This window comes from Oculina patagonica, chromosome 5 (assembly GCF_052425735.1).
Source record: "Oculina patagonica isolate OP01 chromosome 5, crgOcupat, whole genome shotgun sequence".
Classification (NCBI taxonomy): domain Eukaryota; kingdom Metazoa; phylum Cnidaria; class Anthozoa; order Scleractinia; family Oculinidae; genus Oculina; species Oculina patagonica.
The window spans coordinates 13,404,596-13,423,567 of record NC_135762.1 but is presented as its reverse complement, the minus strand read 5'-3'; the positions used below and the strand labels follow the sequence as shown (position 1 = coordinate 13,423,567).

General features: G+C 39.5%; 1 protein-coding gene across 8 annotated transcripts in view; it reads right to left on the bottom strand.

Moving 5' to 3' along the window:
- The window catches only part of LOC144655578 (von Willebrand factor D and EGF domain-containing protein-like), a 53,552-nt gene extending 34,793 nt beyond the window's left edge, over positions 1–18,759 (bottom strand). For 4 of the 8 annotated variants that reach the window (XM_078515847.1, XM_078515848.1, XM_078515849.1 and 1 more), the window contains exons 1-7: positions 18,235–18,757; positions 17,295–17,354; positions 16,948–17,219; positions 12,509–12,598; positions 11,850–12,176; positions 6,726–6,811; positions 2,122–2,185 (exon numbers count right to left, since the gene is read on the bottom strand). In XM_078515847.1, the coding sequence (XP_078371973.1) occupies positions 2,122–2,185; positions 6,726–6,811; positions 11,850–12,176; positions 12,509–12,598; positions 16,948–17,219; positions 17,295–17,354; positions 18,235–18,727 (1,392 nt within the window). In that variant the 5' untranslated portion in view covers positions 18,728–18,757. Of the gene's footprint in view, positions 1–2,121; positions 2,186–6,725; positions 6,812–11,849; positions 12,177–12,508; positions 12,599–16,947; positions 17,220–17,294; positions 17,355–18,234 lie in introns of all 8 variants that reach the window. The other 4 variants (XM_078515850.1, XM_078515852.1, XM_078515853.1 and 1 more) reach the window with 2 other exon arrangements.
- Positions 18,760–18,972: the final 213 nt, after the last annotated feature.

Genomic DNA, 18,972 nt, shown 5'->3' with positions numbered 1-18,972 from the left:
TATCACAAGACGATATAGCGGGCACAGGCGTAGAACTGATCAATGCCGCGTGTCTTTTTTCAATTGACCGCTGGCGAAGATATGCCATTGGACCGCGGGCACAAAAGCTTCACCATGGTCAGTCAGTGGTCAGTCGATTTAGATTTAAATACATGAGCATAGCATAGTCAAAGCTTTTATGCATTGAAAACAAAGAAAAAAACGTCATAGTTCTCGAATATTTCAGTTTGTATTTTATTTCTGTATTGTTTTTGGAAAATATCGAGGTCTTTGCTAAGGCCCATGGTCAAATATGGTCCAGTAGACTCCAGGTCACCCTGTCCATATCTGAGTTTTTATTTTATTTTAATTCTTTAATTCTTCTTTTAAATTTTAAATTTGTTACTTTTTCCCATTTTTTTTAATGTATAGTTGTCTTTATACCGTACTTAACTGAGGGTTTGCCTGGATGGCGTCTAAAACAGGTATATACAAATAACTTTCTGACCCGGAATGTCCTGGATTCAGAACCAAGAAACGGTTGATTTGGATATAATTTGTTAATTATTTGGCTTTTCAATCTTAACTCAATCTTAACTCAAACTCAACTCAACATGTAATTTGATAGTAGCTGATCCCGTTAATCATTTTTTCATTGCCGCAATCAAGAACTTTACGCTAATTTATAGCAAAGCAGCTGCTAAGCAGTTAAATTTTATTTTTTTTTGTCTCTGGTCGCAATTCCGTAACTCAGAATCGAGACTTGCTTCACGTCGCTCGTTTGATTCGCAGGAGACCGTTGGATACCGAAACGGAGGGCGCGCACGGGCATAAAAAACAAAATGGCAGAGGATCGTGGCGGAACAAGCCATTCCTCGGCAAGGGTCATTTGTTTTCCTTCGCGTATGCGTTCACAGAAATGAATCCCGCGCAATCTCTCGCGCGCGGGTTTACTCAAGTGGTCTTTCGCGCCTCATTTCAAAGCGATTTTATTTAAGAAAAAACGAGCGACTTGGGGCAAGTCTACTCAGAATCAAGCCATTGACAAAGTTCTATTGATTGCTTTCAGTTAGATCTAAACAAAGTGACGCTACAAAATTTTGGAGCCAGTGCTGCGATCGGTAGAAGACAGTTAAAGAAAGTTTTTTAAGCCGATCTGTTTTTTCTTGTCTAAATTTTCGGTGACATTTTTTCACCTTTATCAGAGTAAGTGAAAGTCCGTTGGTGCTCGCGCTACCAATCCGTGCGTAAGTGCGACGTTTTAATTTTGAATTAACGGCCCATTAGCGCGAAGAAAAGCTTTGCGTTCGTTGAAAGCGTCGCTGTGCAAAGTGAAGTGCCACTGCTGCTCTTTAACGTACATCGGGGAAAGCAAGGGCTCGTGGTCCTCACACGCACGGAGCCGTACATGATCCAGGCCGCGCAAGCAACAGCGAATCATTAATTAAAGGGACATGGTCAGCGTTCAAGTTTTGGAAAAAGTCCACCTTAACCCGAAATCAAAATACGCGCAGAGAACCTTCAGAAATCTGCTTCAATCTTTTCAGTGTTTTTTTTTCTTCTAAATTTTCCTATTTAGTGAAACACTGAGAAGATTGAAGCAGATTTCTGAAGGTTTGTTTTGAAAAAAGTCCACAGTGGTCTTTTTTCAAAACGTGAAAACTAGTGTCCAGGTCAGCGCGGTAAGAACGCTGACCATGTCCCTTTAAACAGCATGCTGAGTCAACGGAACATAACATCCGTCCGAAAGACGCCCAGATCCTCGAGCGTGGTGTAAGCAATTACAGCAAGAGGCTCATCTTCGAGTCGTGGCACTCTACTTTGGACAGCGACGCTATCAACGAACGCAAAGCCATTCCTCGCGCTTATGTGCCGTTAATTCAAAATTAAAACGTCGCACTTTTTTCTTTTCATTTACTCTGATGAAGGTGAACAGATGTCACCGAAAATTTAGACAAGAAAAAAAACCAGATCGGCTAAAAAACCTTCTTTAAGCGACAAAATTTGTTGCGCGGTTTACTGTGTAGGCTGAATAAAACGCGAGTATAAAGTATAAGTATTTCTTCTCGAAATAAATTAAGTCTTGCACGATGTCTTTGGGACGTGCGAATGCGTTCATGGAATAAATGTTTGAGATCTTACCTCGAATTTCTTTTCATCATTTTTATATAGGATAAAGTCTCCATGCCCCATGAAATCGAATGGCCTGGAAAAAATGATAAAAATATCTTTCAATTAGAATCCCAAATAATTAACAAGTATCCTGCGAAACCGCGTCCAATATCGCCTGATACGTAGCCAACGAGGCCGTAGACCGAGTTGGCTAAATTCAGACGATTTTCGCAAGATTGAGCAGGATAATTGTTGTATTATTTAACAATTTGTCAGCGAAACTCGTTTTGCAGCTGGAAATTGTCAATCTACGTATATCGCGGATGATATGTGTTATATACAGATGACGCATAACAATAGCATTCTGACCATATATCTGGCAACGCACGCATGCGCCGACCAAACAGAAAACTCTAATACACATTGGAAACTGTAATGTTCAATGCTGGCAAGTTCAATGTAAAAACTGAACGTTTCGGCAGTGCTGCCTTCCTCAGTATTAATAAACGGCATGCAATACATGCTGAAGCGATGACGTTTCACAAGGGGTTAAAAATACATTTTCTTCGTAGATTTGCTCAATTGTACAACTACAGTTATATATATATATTTTTTGATTTCCCTATGTTGTCTCAACAAAGATTACGTTATATTATAGGTCTTATAGCGTGACTTGCGATAAACGACATACGATACGCGGGAGCTAGCTTTTAAGCTGCGAGAAAGGTCAAACGGTCTCTTGCTTACAGTGGCCCTGTATCTTCTAAGAATTAGAAATCTCTGTCTACCAAATCTAATAGATCCCATCACATAAAATTTAGTCTCTTTCGTTTATACATTTTAGGGTCCCATTCTTACTGCACGGGAGTATTTTGCTTTTGTGTTCCACGCGGCGATTTCTTGTTATTAAGTTAAACTTGATTTCTGTTCGATTGAGCTAAACGGATCCGGTCGATCGGGTGCCTGCATTAAAGCGATGACGTCATCAGTTACACGTCATCGCTTAAAAAGTGAAAATGTCGTTACTCACGTATGCGAAAAAATCGATGGGAATTCAAATTAACATAATTTTGGAACTCGCGCGTGCGATGGAAACACGCGCCGGCAAAACGCGCGTTAAGAAATGCGACTCATCTTTTATTACAAGACCCTGGCACCGAGCGGGCTAAACTAAGACTTTGGCTTTACTTAAATAACTCGAATGCGAGTTTTGCCGGCGCGTGCTTCCATCGCACGTGCGAGTTCCAAAATTGTTAATTTGAATTTCCATCGATTTTTTTCGCATACGTGAGCAGCAAGGCTGCACTGCCTTAATGTTTAGTTTTATATTGAACTTTTCAGCGGTGAACATTACAGTTTTTAATGTGTTCATTTTAATTAACGCTGCGCAGGACAAATTCATATTTTTAGAAAACTCTTATCACCGATCTTTACATAGCCTGCGAACAGGCTCTCCGGTCGCGGATGGTGCAAAAAGAAAGCGGGAAGAAAAAGGAGGGAGAGTTGGCGGAGAGAAAGGGCAAGGCTGCACTGCCTTAATGTTTAGTTTTTACATTGAACTTTTCAGCGGTGAACATTACAGTTTTTAATGTGTTCATTTTAATTAACGCTGCGCAGGACAAATTCATATTTTTAGAAAACTCTTATCACCGATCTTTACATAGCCTGCGAACAGGCTCTCCGGTCGCGGATGGTGCAAAAAGAAAGCGGGAAGAAAAAGGAGGGAGAGTTGGCGGAGAGAAAGGGCAAGGCTGCACTGCCTTAATGTTTAGTTTTTACATTGAACTTTTCAGCGGTGAACATTACAGTTTTTAATGTGTTCATTTTAATTAACGCTGCGCAGGACAAATTCATATTTTTAGAAAACTCTTATCACCGATCTTTACATAGCCTGCGAACAGGCTCTCCGGTCGCGGATGGTGCAAAAAGAAAGCGGGAAGAAAAAGGAGGGAGAGTTGGCGGAGAGAAAGGGAGAGGGAAAGAACCTGTTGACAAAGAATAGAAGCCGCCATTCCACCTCTTTTGATTAACCTGACATTAATCTGTCGGCAACGTGTCATTATCTCCGCCTGGACGCATTGGAAAGTAATCAGTAAAATAAAGGTGATCGGCCTAACTCCTACGTTCGTGACATTTGTATCTTTGCCGTTCCATGTTAAATCCGACCTATTGACCTTATTTGCTTCTCATTTCTTTCTGAGGGGCACTGTTTTATTTGGAGGCATTGTGTATTGGAATATAGAGCCGTAAGATTGTGGCCAAGGACGTGTTTAGACGTCACTGATCTGGGCTGCGTGGTTTCCTGTTTGTTTAGTTGACACCTCTAAATCTGTTCTCTGCCATATGTTTTGCAAGTTCAAATTTTGAACAGTGTTCTGTGAAAATGACCACTACTGGGTCCAGCTTTAAATAATTACCTTACAAAATGCATTTTGTCTTATCACAGATTTATCTTGGTCCGGCCTCGCCAAGGACTATTTTTCAGAAAGACATTCTGTGTTGCAAAGGTTATGCTTCTTGCATTATATTTATCATCCTAACAATATTGCTAGGAATGTCTACCTGTAAGCACAAAATAAACGCAAATCTACCTCAACTGTTTTATTTCGCCATCTCCGCGGCTCATGAAAGTGCGAATTTTAGCGATTTGAAGGATTTTGCATTGATTGTTACTACACTTCAAATCGCTCAAATTCGCCATTTTTGAGCCACAGAGACGACGAAATAAAACAGTTGAGTTACATTTCGCAGGTATTGATGGTCTCTTAACATTGCCTCCTTTTTAAAGTATTTTAAGGTCTTTTATGTGCGTTCATGTTAGGTATATTTTATGGGATCAATATTTCTCACGCAGTCACGCAGAAGTAGACCATTTCTGTCCGACAAATGGGTGGGGGGGGGAGTGTCAACGACCCCGTGGGCAGGTAGCCCCGGCCCTTATCTAACAACCCTAGGGAGTCCTGGGTCAGCTGCTGAATTGCATATCCGGCTGGGGGGGGGGGGGGAGTGCTGGCTAAAGTCAGCTTTTTCGCTTGTTTCCGACAAAGACGTTTCTTTGAAATGTGGCCAGGACTGCACCCGGCTTTTGGTTTTCTGGGCGCTGGGCTCAGTAGCCTTGAGGCCTCTGAAAGCTCAGCTGTGACCGTGCATGGGAAGGCTTCCTAGCATTCCCCCTGGGCTCTCTCAAACTCACAGGGGAAAGGGAGGGGAGGGCTAAGAGAGTGAGGGCCCCCTGGCAGTTCTGGGGGCCTTTGCCAGTTACGGCAAAGCTATCTTCAAAGACAGTGAATTCAAGGAAGGACGAATAAATCGAAATCATGTATGACAAAAAGTTCCTTAGATTAAGTTCACCACAAGAGTTATTAAATACAGCCTGGTTAATCTGAACATGACAAAGTCGGACAACACATTGGAAGCAGCGGAGATTTTTTACCTTCTTTTCAGAAATTGGTCCAAGGGGGGAAGATCTAAGGAATCAACGGCCTATTAATACACATATTTATGCCAACGAAATGCCATCTCTGTTGATCGTAATCCAGTACATTGCATTTACAAGATGTACAGGGAAAAACGACAACCATCCATGATCAGAACCGGATTCGTATTATTATTTGTCTGTAAATTAATTTTAAACAGAAATCCACGCATCGGTAAAAGCAAGAACTGATTCAAAGCATAACCGATTGGAGCAAGCAAGTTAAACAGTATCATGAAAGACATGGCACAAGCGGCGGGAATTTTTGGCACAACAATCCACAATGGTAGAAAAACTTTAGTCCTGAAACTGCAGGACGGTGGAGTTCCTCCCAACCAGATTATCCAGATAACGGGGAATATAAACATACAGTCTTCGAGAAAAACAAATGCAGGATATTTGACATAAATTATTTCCCGGACCACCAAAGCCAATACCATCGTCACACAGACGGAAAACAACTTGACAACGCAACCTCTGGCTGAGTATCGAATCTCTTCAGCGTCTCCCACTACAAGTGAGGCTTCAAAAGATGTTTGAAGGAAACTACTAACTGGAGCTCGAGGCGTTTTTAACAACAACTTAGCTCCCGCAAAAAATGCATGGAAGAATCCACTGAAGGTGACTCGAAACGAAAGAAACGGCGACTCATCATTGAAAGTGACAACAGCCAAGAATCTACTTCGTGATGCTATTTTGAGATCGTGAAATGTGCTGTAACATAATTTGTTCTCTTTTTTATAAGCATTTGAAAGGAGTATACTTTCATCACTCGAAGATAAAATTCAAATCCCCTTCTCTACTTTATTGCACCAATTAGTAAATCCTAATTTAGTTAACGGTTTTAGGAACTTCGTATTCAAATTCATAGTTATGACCATTTATAAATTGCATTACACACTCCTATTAAAACATCACGAAAAAATGTGAGATTTTCTAGTCTGTTCATAAGCCCTATAGTTTTTCTAAGTTTTTCGAGAGTATACACACAAAGTATAAATATCGATCGGGGAAATAAAACGACCACGAATACAAGGGCTATAAATATCCAATGTGGAACTAAGCGAGTTTAGAAATAATAGAGTGTATTTAAAAAGCAATCAGTAATTTTGAGTTGAACTTCAAAGTCAGTGACTAACTAAATTCAATGAAAACATACCTGGTGGTCCCTATCGGAGCCATGCCGTGGTAGTGGGGGTCAGTAAAAGTCATGCATTGTTCTACTTTCTTTTCTGTAACAGATACCTGAAATTAAAGAAAACAAGGTTAACAGGCTATAACAATCTTATAATAATACCTCAAAATACCTTAAAATTTCTTAACGTAATACGTGTTAGTGGTGGTGGTTAATTTTTATCGTAACCCGTTTCGCCTTTGTCGGACAAAACCGGCCTTGACGAACGTTGTCCTTTGTTACACTTCTGATGTCATCATCTTTAAAAAAGAGCATCGCTTATACTCAATCTCTGTAGGAAGAAAATGTAAAATTGCTTATATTACCCAAATCAGAGAGAGTGCATGCTTAAGACACACTCTTAAAAGCTTAGAAATTTTAGTGAAAAAATTTCAAAAATCTCCAGGCGCCAATGGGCTATTCACACAACCGCATTACGTGTAATGTCATGATATTAAAGTGTAATTATTTGCTTCACGATCCAGTTGCATACTGCTAGACTTCATCAAGCGATGTGGTCAAATCAGGGAGGGGGGAGAAACTTCTTTTGTTACACGATTCAAAAAGCGGTCAATAAAGGGCGTGGTGATTAGCTTGACAAAGTTCATTGTTTAGTTCACATGTTTTGGTCTTGAACGTGCACAAAACAAGCCTACAAAAAATAGAAAATAGAAAGTTAGCACTGAAATGCGCCGCTAGGGAGTACTAATAAACTTTGTCTTTGTATTGTAAGCCGACAAATCTCGACATTACGTTCAAAACGAATTACATCAACGGAAAAAGTATTGGAAATATACCAAAAGTTGTGGTAATTTGTGCTAAATTTCCCACTCATCTGCTTTCGTTTCCTCTCGCAAATTGTTATAATCATGTTCGGGTTTTCTTGCAAATTCTGCGTGACCCCTTAGTTTGATTCAGTTGCAATCATTTGGAAGTGAGTGGGAAATTGGCGAGAGCGACCAGAAGTTAGGCTTTTGCATAGCTTGCATAGCTTGAGCATTTGTGTGCGGTGGATCCAGATATCCAGTGAAATACCTTGAAACATAGCTGTTACTAATGTGATAAAACTAATGCTTTTGACTTAAATACTAAGTTCTACCCCTAAATGTTTCACATGCTTTTGTATAACTTTCAAGTGGGGGAAAAACAATGTAAATTCTAAAATAGCTCCCAAAAAATACACTATTATTTTGCTGAACTAGAGTGAATAAATAAAATATTTCCGAAGAAAAAGGATTCAGTGCATTGACATCTTTGGGCAATGCCACGAAATTAATAAAAGATTTATCGTTTCCTTTAAGCAAGCAGGCAAGGTTTGTACATTAACTGTTTCAACGCATGTCATTTTTCTTGGGCAATAAGGCCTCCGTCCCCCCAGGTCCGAAGGTGCCCGTACGTCTATGAGGCTATGTTTATTAAATGGAAGAATCCTCCCTCAACCAACAACTTTTCCGGCGTTGCGTTCAGCGAGTGTTTAGAAGCGATTATCTTGAAAAAATATGGTGTCAAGAGAGCATTCAAGTTTAAGATATTGTAAACTCAAACTGAAAAGGAGCTATGACAAGTGAAATTTTGCTTTCATAAATCTAATTCATATTAAACATTGCAAAAACCGCCGTGTCAGCGTTTTCAAACCGTGCTTGTTTGCCCTTGTTTGTCTACCAAATAGAACTTCGATCACTTGAACTTCAAACTTCATATGTCTGTTTGTCTTTTTTGAAATCCGAGCTTCCACATCGGGGGTGCGGCTTATCTACGGGTGAGGCTTATACACGGAACTTTACGATAGGTGGTCATTACTTCATATACTGCGGCATTTTTCGGTGGTAACAGATGTTAGGGATCTCGTCTTCCTTCAATGTTTTGGCTTGAACTAAAACAGGTTTGTATTTTCTGATCTCAGCTGTATATCATGTTAAGATGTTAGCTCTCCACGCACATCGGTGCAGTGGATAATGCAATTACTTCTTGTGTCTAAAGTAAAACAAATACGCTTCTTTGGCAGTAAATACGACAATATGAACTCAGAACTGTTTTTTCTCCAACCAAAATTGTAAAACAAGGGCGAATTTAATGGTATGATTATCGCTTACCCCAAGTAAAACAGATCTTAACATCACAGCGCATCTCAAAGCTGAAAGCTACTTGACAATTTTTGGTGATTTTTACGACTGAATTTATTCAGGAGTATTGTGGGTAGCCATGGTTGGTCGGTTGGTCCATCATCTGTAGACTTCTCATTGCAACTCCGCTGACCAGCAGATATACTTGTAGAAAGAGTGTAGCAAGGCGGCCGTATAAAAGCGGCCGTATAAAAGCAGTCTTTTAATTTAAAGGGGTTTACAAGAAAAAACAGAAGCAAAGAAACAAAAGATGGCTGACAATTACGTGTAGAATTAAGTAATCGACCGCCAAAAAAGTGAACATTGAGAGCCAGTAATCTGCATTAATCGATCGATGACTTTCGTGTCTATCTTTCGAGCTAGCGTAGTACATGTAGTCGAATGTAGGAGCATTCGAAAACTAAATCGGGTTTCACATAAGCTTCATAAGCGATGGATCTATCTAGAAACCAGAGCGTTGGCTAAAATCGAGTGCGTGGCTGCTTGTTCCCAAGAAAAGGAAAAGCTTTTCAGATGAAACAGCACAATATTACATTTGTACCTGAATCAGTCTATTATATTTTTTTTTACAGCGTTATTACTTAACAGCCTACATGTAAATTATTCTGCAATGCATACCTACGGAGCGATATAATAAACAAACCATTTTAGTGCTATGGGTTAAAAAAAGAAAAAAAAAAGGAAAAAAAAATAAACCCCCCTCTGGGACTCGAACTCGCGACCTTTCGATCCGCAGTCAGTTGCCTACCCGACTGCGCTACTTAGACGTACTTAGTCACGTGAGACGAAAATATCTTATATCAATGTAATCGACATTCCACCGTTTATCTGTTATCATGTGCATCAAAGGAATGTTTGAATCACCTTGCTGCTCATAAATTTTCAAGGAATGAAAACTAAACTTTTAAACTTGGCAAAAAATTCAGTCGTGGCTCAATGAGCCTTTGATTTCATGTACAAGACTAACCAGTTACAGAAAAAGAATACTTAAAATAGAACTTTGGTTGTTAGAGGAGCCCATAATGCATATTTTTATAGTGCTAAAGGACCGCTTATTCTTTTTACTATCAAATCATTAATAATATTAACCCGTATTTAAGATGTTATTTTTGTTTTAGCCCCGTTTCCATGTTAGAGGGTAATTTTGAGATTTTTAATTATACAAACAAGCCCCAAAAGGTACGCAGTAGGGATGGTTATCATATCTTTTTTTAGCACTTCGGTATATTCTTCAAATTGGCACTAATCATAATTTTTCCCTTAAAATGGTACAACAATTTGGTCTGGCCCATGGACTATGGATAGAAAGGGAGGGACAGATGGACGGTGGGAACTCTTCCCCGGGATCTTTGTTCTGTTAACGCGCAGCGAAACTGTTTTGCACTTAGTAGAAAGCTATTTGCTTACTCTACAAGATGACATAATTCTTTGTTGGCTGTGACGTCATATGACGTCATTAGCACCGCCATCTTGGATTTCACTATTTTCTTAGAAAGTCTGAATGAACGGAAATTGATGCAAAATCATGCCAGAATGATAATTCAATTTAACCCTTGGAGGTACAAGCAAATTCATACCACCACAATCGTTGTAATTATGACGTCGCAATGACAACGTCAAATATCATGGACACATGTTTAACTTATCAAAGTTTTCGCTACTGAATGCCTCAGCATTATAGAGTAAATACTAGTTATTTTTTTGGCGGCATCCACCACCCCACCCTTGTATGTCCGAGAGTTAAATTTTTCGTGAATTGTGAAAGGGCCGTTTTACTCTCATGAAACGTGATCTATACCCCACCCCCTTTTGAGAACGTGATCTATACCCCAGCCCTCTATCAGCTTACGCGACTGTTTGGAGCTACATTGAATGATCGACTAGTTAAATAAATTGCTAAGGGAAATAAACTACACCTGAATATTACCAGAGCCGAGCTTATGTTAAGGTTACTGAAACAAAATATATAGGGTGCGTTTCGGCAAAATGTTTCTACGCGCGCTACTTAACCCTATTCGGACCTGGGGTGATGTTGAGGCCCGCGCTGACTTTAAACGCTTATAGCTATTTCAGGATTCAACCAAACGCTGCCAAACTTTGCGAGTTTATCTAAAATTTATCTGGGAATAATTTGGCGGATAGGTTGTTGTGTCAAGAACTTGACATCACCATGGCAACGGCATTTTGACAGGCATGTTTTCCCAAATTTGTAATTTGTACTTTGCAGTAATTTTGAGTGGTTTGCTGGCGTTTTAGAAAAAAAATTTAAATCAAAAATGGCGGATCCAAGATGGCGGCTGTTTTGACATCATAATGTAATTGTCACGTGATGTAACGTCATCATCCCATGTGACGTATACCAAAAGACAGTTGTTCCGACATACTATACATCCTATAAGTTTCATTGCGATTGCTTAAAAATTCTGGAACTTACATAGAAGGGGGGGGGGGGTTAGGGTTAGGGTAAGGGTTAGGGTAGGGTTAGGGGGGGGGGGGGGTTAGGGGTTAGGGGGAGGGGGGTAGAAGCCCGGTCTGAATAGAGTTAAATAGAAACGACAGAAAACTTTATATCGGAAGAGGATGGTGTTTGCTTCACTGAATCACCAGCCTTTGTGTAACCGTCGGCATCCAAACAAACTAGACTTTTCAAAATTTGGCTTTTTCAATACTTTTATTGGTTCCTGAGATAATCCACCTTGGAAGTGGACAGGATAGAATTTTTCGGTTGTTAATAAGTGCCAGGACGCCACAAGAAAAATATTTCATTATTTTTACGACAAGTATGACCAGATTCTGTTAACATTAACTTAATTGGCTAACGTCAATGAGCATCCTGGAAATTAATATTGACTAAAATTTGTCAATGAGATTACTTAGGTGAAGGGAATAGCAAAAAAACAAACATGTTCATTACTTTGGACTAGACTACGATATAGGTTTTACTTTAAATAAGAATGTTAAAGTTATGACTTAGTAGAATGCTTACCCAAATAGTACGTACGGTACTGTGGGGAAACCAAAAACTCCCTCCACCAAGGAATTTGATGACAATCACTTTAGTCTCATGACGATTTTCTTTCAAGGCGCTGCAATCTGGCAATATCGTCACTTCTTTTGGGGAAGTTCCTTTCAGTTGAAAATCGCATTGCCCATCGTCCACCTTTAACCCCACTGGTAAATTAAAGCTCACTTTCAAAAACTCTTCAGTAACAGGGTGTTTAAGCACTGGAACCGTTGCCTGTATTTTTATTTTATTCTTGCCGACATTTGGCTTACAGGATTGCAGATCAAGTGATAAAGTTGATGGCGAGACCTGTAATAATAACAATCATGGTCACATTCATACCTTACGAATAAATCAAACGTATTCATGTGAAATAATTTTATTCATCTTATACATTTATAGTCGCAAACATGACGGAACTGGTGTTTTAGAGTCGTGTAATGCTTGGTTTATAGAACCGAGTTTAGCGACGCTGTCACACCACTAGTTGTTAGTTCACGAATTTAATGCGGTAGATTGTCTATTTTTGTCGCTAATTTTTCTCAATGTTGTCGGCGGTGTACAAGGTCCCAAAGAGTCATGAGATCACGGTAATATACTCTTTACAAACTGTACTAGGTCCTGAGTGAAGATTAACCTACCTCAATCCCTGCATAGAATGGTTTATTCGCTTCCTTTGGAGTACACCAGTCCTTTGAATCCTTAAACTTTGCTTTGACTTTGCATGTTATCTATTGCAATAAATGAAAAGTAATCATGAGGCTCCATTTTACACTGTAATAGCCAACGAATTAACGTAGACATCGACTCACAAGAGTAAGAATCCCACTAGAACCACTGAGTTGATGTAAATAACACCCATACAGAGTTGAACCAAATAAAAAACGATCAATGGAAATCGATCACGTTAAAAGTCACAAACTTTTACGTTATCGATTAGTCATCGATTTCCAATATCAATCGATTAAATGACATCGATTGCCATCGATTGCAATCGGTTATTGGTTTCACCATAGTTAGTAGAGAGGACTTGTTTTGAAAGCCGGCGAACTTCAAAGGGCTAAACAATAGTGCGTTCTCCGAGGTTTAACAGACCCATCACGTGACTCTGAGAGTGCACAAGTTCATTTAAGATGGCGGAAGGTGCACACGATCTGTTTGTTTGGGAAGACAATTTAGAGACAATTTTGACATTTTGGAAGGCAATGGAGTATTAGAGGAGCATTTTCGGTCGCAGTTAGTAATGTAAGCATAACAGGTTGCAATTTTGAACCGTAATTTCAAACAAATGAGCTTAAATTTTCTGCACATTTGCTGCGTGTAATAAAATGAAATCCAACAGACGCTCACCTAAAAACTAAGCTTATATAATGCCTATCTATTAATCACAGAAATGTTTTATATGTCACATGTCCTGGTTCCCAAGAAACTGGGGTCCTAATCTCTAGGACACTTGGGAACAAACACAACCACATGCCCTGCTTCCCAGGGAACTGGGGTCTTAATCCCCAGTTTCCCTGGAAACAACCACAACAACCAACAACAGCAACAGTGGGTGGGGGGGGGGGGGGCAATATACGGGGAAAGCTGACCTTGTGAGGCTATGGGGCGAAAAGGGCGAATTGTATGGAGCACTTCATCCTCACAAATACACGAAGTGTATTCGCCATAGATCAGATAGATGAACAGCACGCAAATATAAAATAGGTTTATGCATACATGTATATGAGTAGATCTATAAATACAAGTTTGTCTATATTCGGTTATTAAAATACCAATTTACGCTTTCCCTTTGGAGGATGTGGTAAGAATTCAACGAGTGCTGATTTCCGATTGAGATATTAACACGCCTAGGAGTAACCGAAGTGTAGACAAATTTAAGGTATTCCTGAAGCCTTAAGTGACCCTTTTTAAATCGGTTAAGTTTTAAGCAGCTTGAAATATATCACAACATTTGTCTGCTTACATTTTTTTTTATAGCTCAGAGGTATTTGTGTTTAGCGAGATATTAGCAACTGAAGTTTCGTCTCCAATGCAAATTTTGTGGGAATTTACCACAACAAACGGATTAGCCTGCGAGCAGGCTCTCTATTCGGGGGAAACGTGAATATATTATTATTGAACTCCTCGAGCGCCGAAGGCGCGATCCCGCGAGTGCCGAAGGCGCGAGTGCGTGGGCGAAGTCAGCCCCCAGAGGGAGAGCCTGCACGCAAGCCATTGAATTTCAAATCCGGCCCCTCGAAATGTGACAACTTGTTGACAACTCGCTACGCTTCCAGTGTCAATAGATCGATCGATGGCTCTTCATAGATCGATCGAACGCTCGCGCGTTTATTTCGAAAAAAGTTGTAAACAAAGAGAGTGAATGTTCCTGTATCTGCAAGTGTACATTTTTGGTAAAATGTGGAACTGGTAAATAGGTTCGCATGTAAACGGAAAACAGATATTTTAAGCGTCAAATCGCGATGGGAGCCGCGGACAAATGATGACAGATGTACGAACAAATTGATAACCAATTCGCAAAATTGTCTAGTTTGTCCAGCCGTGTGTGCGATTAGTGTCCTCAAAAAAATCAGAAAATCGAACTTAACTAGTGAGCATCACTCTGCGAACGGCATTTGTAAAGCTGCTTTATTCTCCTGCGCGTTTCGTCCGACTGTCGCGGACTTCTCAGCCGATGCAAAATCAACTGCGAACTGACACTCGTAACGCCGGTTAAATCTCGCAAAGCAACACAGTTCAACCCATCCATTGTCCCTCCTTCACCTGATCTTCAATTATGCTGGAAAGTGGGCATATTACTAAAACGATAGTGTCCGAGAGTCGCTCGTAAACTTTCTTCTCCGCCATTGCCACTGTAAAGAGTTGAAATATGAAGCAATTGCCGTAACCGGTTTGCATAACCGAAAAAACATCTCGTCCTTCTAGAAGACAATTTACTGCATCTTCCTGTTCTTGTTTTAATTTAAGGAGAATCAAGAATCGTTAGAATCAAGCGAAAGTTTCCAAAATTCTTCATGAACGCTGCTGAACAAACTCGCATACCTATTCACGGACGCCGGCCGTAGTTGATTTGACTTTGTTATGGACTCTGGTTTTACTCACATTAATTGAGCCTGCCATTTTTGACCAATCAGAGTGCTGCGTTCGTGGACGAACGCGCCGGATTTGAAATTCAATGGCGTGCGTGCAGGCTCTCAATTTTGGTCGCGGGCCCACTTCGCTCGCCCAGCGGCTCGCTTCGCTCGCCGACTCGCGCCTTCGGCACTCGCGGGATCGCGCCTTCGGCGCTCGAAGACTGGTTCAATATTCACGTTGCCCCCGATAGAGAGCCTGCTCGCAGGCTACAAACGGATCAAATTGTAATATTGCGGTTACCTGGAACATTTTCCATGGCAGGCGATTTTGATAGTTTGGGATCTCCAGTTTCAACTGCAAAAAACTACATCGGTAGACGTTTCGCTTATCGAGTCTTATTCCGCCAGTTTAAATGGAAGATTACAGGTAACCTTCCTCTTATTAAATAGCATAGTTTTTTTGGTAGAAGCTTACTAAAATGTAGTTTTTGCGCGAAGACGGAGCAATGCAAGCTTCGCTACGTGACTTCAAAATTCCGGCCATTGTCTGAAGCTATATATGTAAAAAAATATATACATACATACATATACATACATACAGCTTCTTCTTACGGGCCGCCAAAATTGTAATCTTGTTCATTTCAAATTACACTCAGAGTTCAAAAATATCTGTGGTAGCTTTATTTCATCATTTAAAGCCATGGTTCTTTTCTATTTCGAAGAAAAACTCTGATATTTGCAACACGAATAAAATATATCTGTCAATTGCGCTCCAGGACATGTATTGCCAAGGAAAGGTGCCATTGATTATGCTGGCGTTTCTGATTGCTTTCGCGGAAAAACGGACTCTCTTTAAAAGAGAAGAAAGACCATATATCAAAATCTTGTTATTTACCACTGGAATTATACATTGCTGACTTAAGCATGGCAGCAAGGCAGAACTAACGCAAGAATCAATCATCATCAGTTCACAGCGAAGACTCGCTTTATGATTTCTTTTCAAAATGCAAGCTAAAAGTGTTATCGTTGCAGTAAGACACTTTAATAAAAGTTTCTTCTCTTTTTCTTCTCATTGAGAAAAAAGCATTTAAGTTTTTATTTCCAAAATCCTGTCTTCATCATACTCATAGCTAAGTTGCAATTTGATAACTTCTAAATGAATATTCATTCCTGAAGTGGAACAGTCTCTACAATGTGTGATTCTCAGACTACTTCATGACTGAAAAAAGGGCAATACCTGTAGTGACAACGAGGAAGACCTTTTTGCAGATGAGCCTCTTGTAGACCAGGGAAGAAAAAACCCTGATCAACATAATAAGTTCACATTTCTAACAGTAATAGACGGATAATCGTATTATCATGGTCTCTCATGGGCTGTGTGATGGAGTAGTAAATATGGATATTGCAAGGAGAATTTTCATTATAATCAGCCAACTTGTGACTCGAAGGGTTTACTGCTGTATGAAAATAAAAAAAAGAAACCCTTGAATAAAAAAGAACAACTGTTTCTGTGACATGTTTACAGTTATATTACCTATGCATATGTGTAAACATATTGTAATGGGTCAACCATGGAGTGAGCAAAAGGAAAATTCATGGTTTATTGGAAATCACTTGAGTGTTTGTAATAATGTAAATAGTTGTACGAAAAACCATGTTATCCCTCTAGGTGTTGCCCTTGTAAATGAATCGTGTTTTTTTTTAAAATAACTAAACAAAAGTTATCTAACAAGCAAAATTTTATGACTCATGATTAAGAGGAAATTCAATATAAACTATATTTATGTATATTTTTTAATGTGTAGATCAAGAAACATTTTTCAACTTGGATCAAACAAGTGTATTTTTTTCACTGCTGTGCTGGGGTTTCTTAAATCGACCATCAGAATTAATTGTGGCTGAATATAAACATAAATTAGGGACGAGCACTAGGGTTACTGAAAAGTTTTGAGAGATCCCTCTAAAACCTCACCAGGAACTTCAATAAACAACATTTCTCTTACCCACTTCCCAGCTGTGTAATCTTTTCCTTGTAGTTTCGATGAAATGCTCGTATCAGGCGAAGGGCATGCTGAATTGTTCTGCTTAGCACACTTGGGTGTGTTGAATTGTAAGACGTTCCCGTCAGCAAACCATTCAATTAAATACTCTACTTTGCCCTCCTGTTCAATGTTGTTAAGGAGCTCAACTGTGCACAGTAAGGATACCGAATTCGGAATGGTTTTAATCTTGGGTGTATCCAGATTTTTGCTGTCAAATTTTTTCGGTTGTATTGCTAAAGGGAGAGAAGGGTTGAGAAGATTAGTGTTCATCCGTTGGTTGTTAAAATTTCATTAAAACTTTGACTTACCTTTACATGTTGGAGGGGTGCCTTGTAATTTTTGGCCGTAAGGACAAGGTTTCCTGAAACCTAATATAAGCAAAGTTAAAAAAAGAGTGACCGTTAGGAGTTTTTTGAATATAAATAATAAAAAGTAGTTATAATAAGCAGATGTTTTTGTGTAGCGGCGCGGGGTTGTATGGGTTAACTTACTTTAATATCTTTCAAGTTATTTTAAGTTTCGTTTTGGTGCATTTTAACGACCAAATGTTTTTGCCGAACTCTGTGTTATCTCTTGCTTGGGTTGTTAAAAGATAAGCTTTGTAAAGCTGTCACGCAATAATGACTGTTTATTTTAACTTCCACTGTCACGCAGATTTTAAAGCTACTATTGTTTCGCAATAGAACCCGTTATTATTTAATATTTCCTTTCTTTAAAACAGTCACTCGTATTGGCACGTGGATTGTAATACTTCAATTGTTTCAAAACAGAAACCGTTGTAGTTATACACTTTCCCGTTCAAAGATAGGCAGAAAGATAAAAATTAAACATATTTTGCCCCACTTATTAACAACTCCATTTCTGACTAAAAGACCAAAATCGGAGTTTTATAACAGACCCTGAATGTCAAACACTGGACACCATCCAGCGGCGACAGACCCCGCGTATAGATTATATAAGAAAATACTCCCCTCATCGCCCCTCCCCCCCTCCCCTAAAACGTTTAAGATTGGGTCTTAATATTTCCGCAAAAGCTATTATATAAGTATTATATAAGCCTTGCTTCATAACTGCTTTAGTTACACAACAAACGCTTGAATAGCTTTAACCCTTCCGAGTTGCAATCCTATGAAAGTGCTAAGAGACGAGTGAATTGTACCGATGTCAAAATATACATAAATTTAGCTAGATCGCTTTTTAGAATATACATTATGAATAACAGACGAGAAAATGTATGCACTAACTTACCGGCACAGTACGCTAATGAGCAAGTATGTGTCGGCCCAAGGTAGTAGACAAAGAAACCATTGCAATTTGTGACCTTGATCTTCAAAGAGGTGAAGCAACCATTATTTAAGTCGTAGAAATTGATACATGCAGTGCGATCGACTGTTCCTTCGCTAAATGTAGGATGAGATTCCTTCATCCAAATTGGATGAACGGTGCCGCAACGCATTTCGGCTATCTTATTTTTTTCAGGCATCTTTCCTCCAACGTAGCTGACGAATCGATACCACCCCCAAGTCAAGGCTCTATCACAAATAGCGCTTTGCCCTGCTTTGAATACGCTTTCTGTGCTACGGCGTGGATTATCGAGTTCTGTGTATCCTCCTGGTGCTCCTTTCTTGCAGCACTGCGGTCTTTTCGTGCATAGATCACTTTGCACAAATGTTAAGCTCCAAGACAGAAATATAACTGTTGTAAGGCTGAACAAAAAATAAGATGTATTTTGTCCACACATCTTGCTGTTTCCAAACTCTTCCCTTCTTTATGTCTCAAACAAGGTAGCGTAATTAAACATGTCACTTCGTGCCCCCCTTGTCATGCGCAGCTTAATATCTTATACGAAACCTACAAAGTGATCTTGTTTAATTGTAACATATAAAAAGTTTTGTTGGTACTTCCTTGGCAACGCAAACGTTTCATTGAATTTTATCTGGTTTTATTCCACTGATTTTATATTTATGCATTGTTATTTCCTTAATG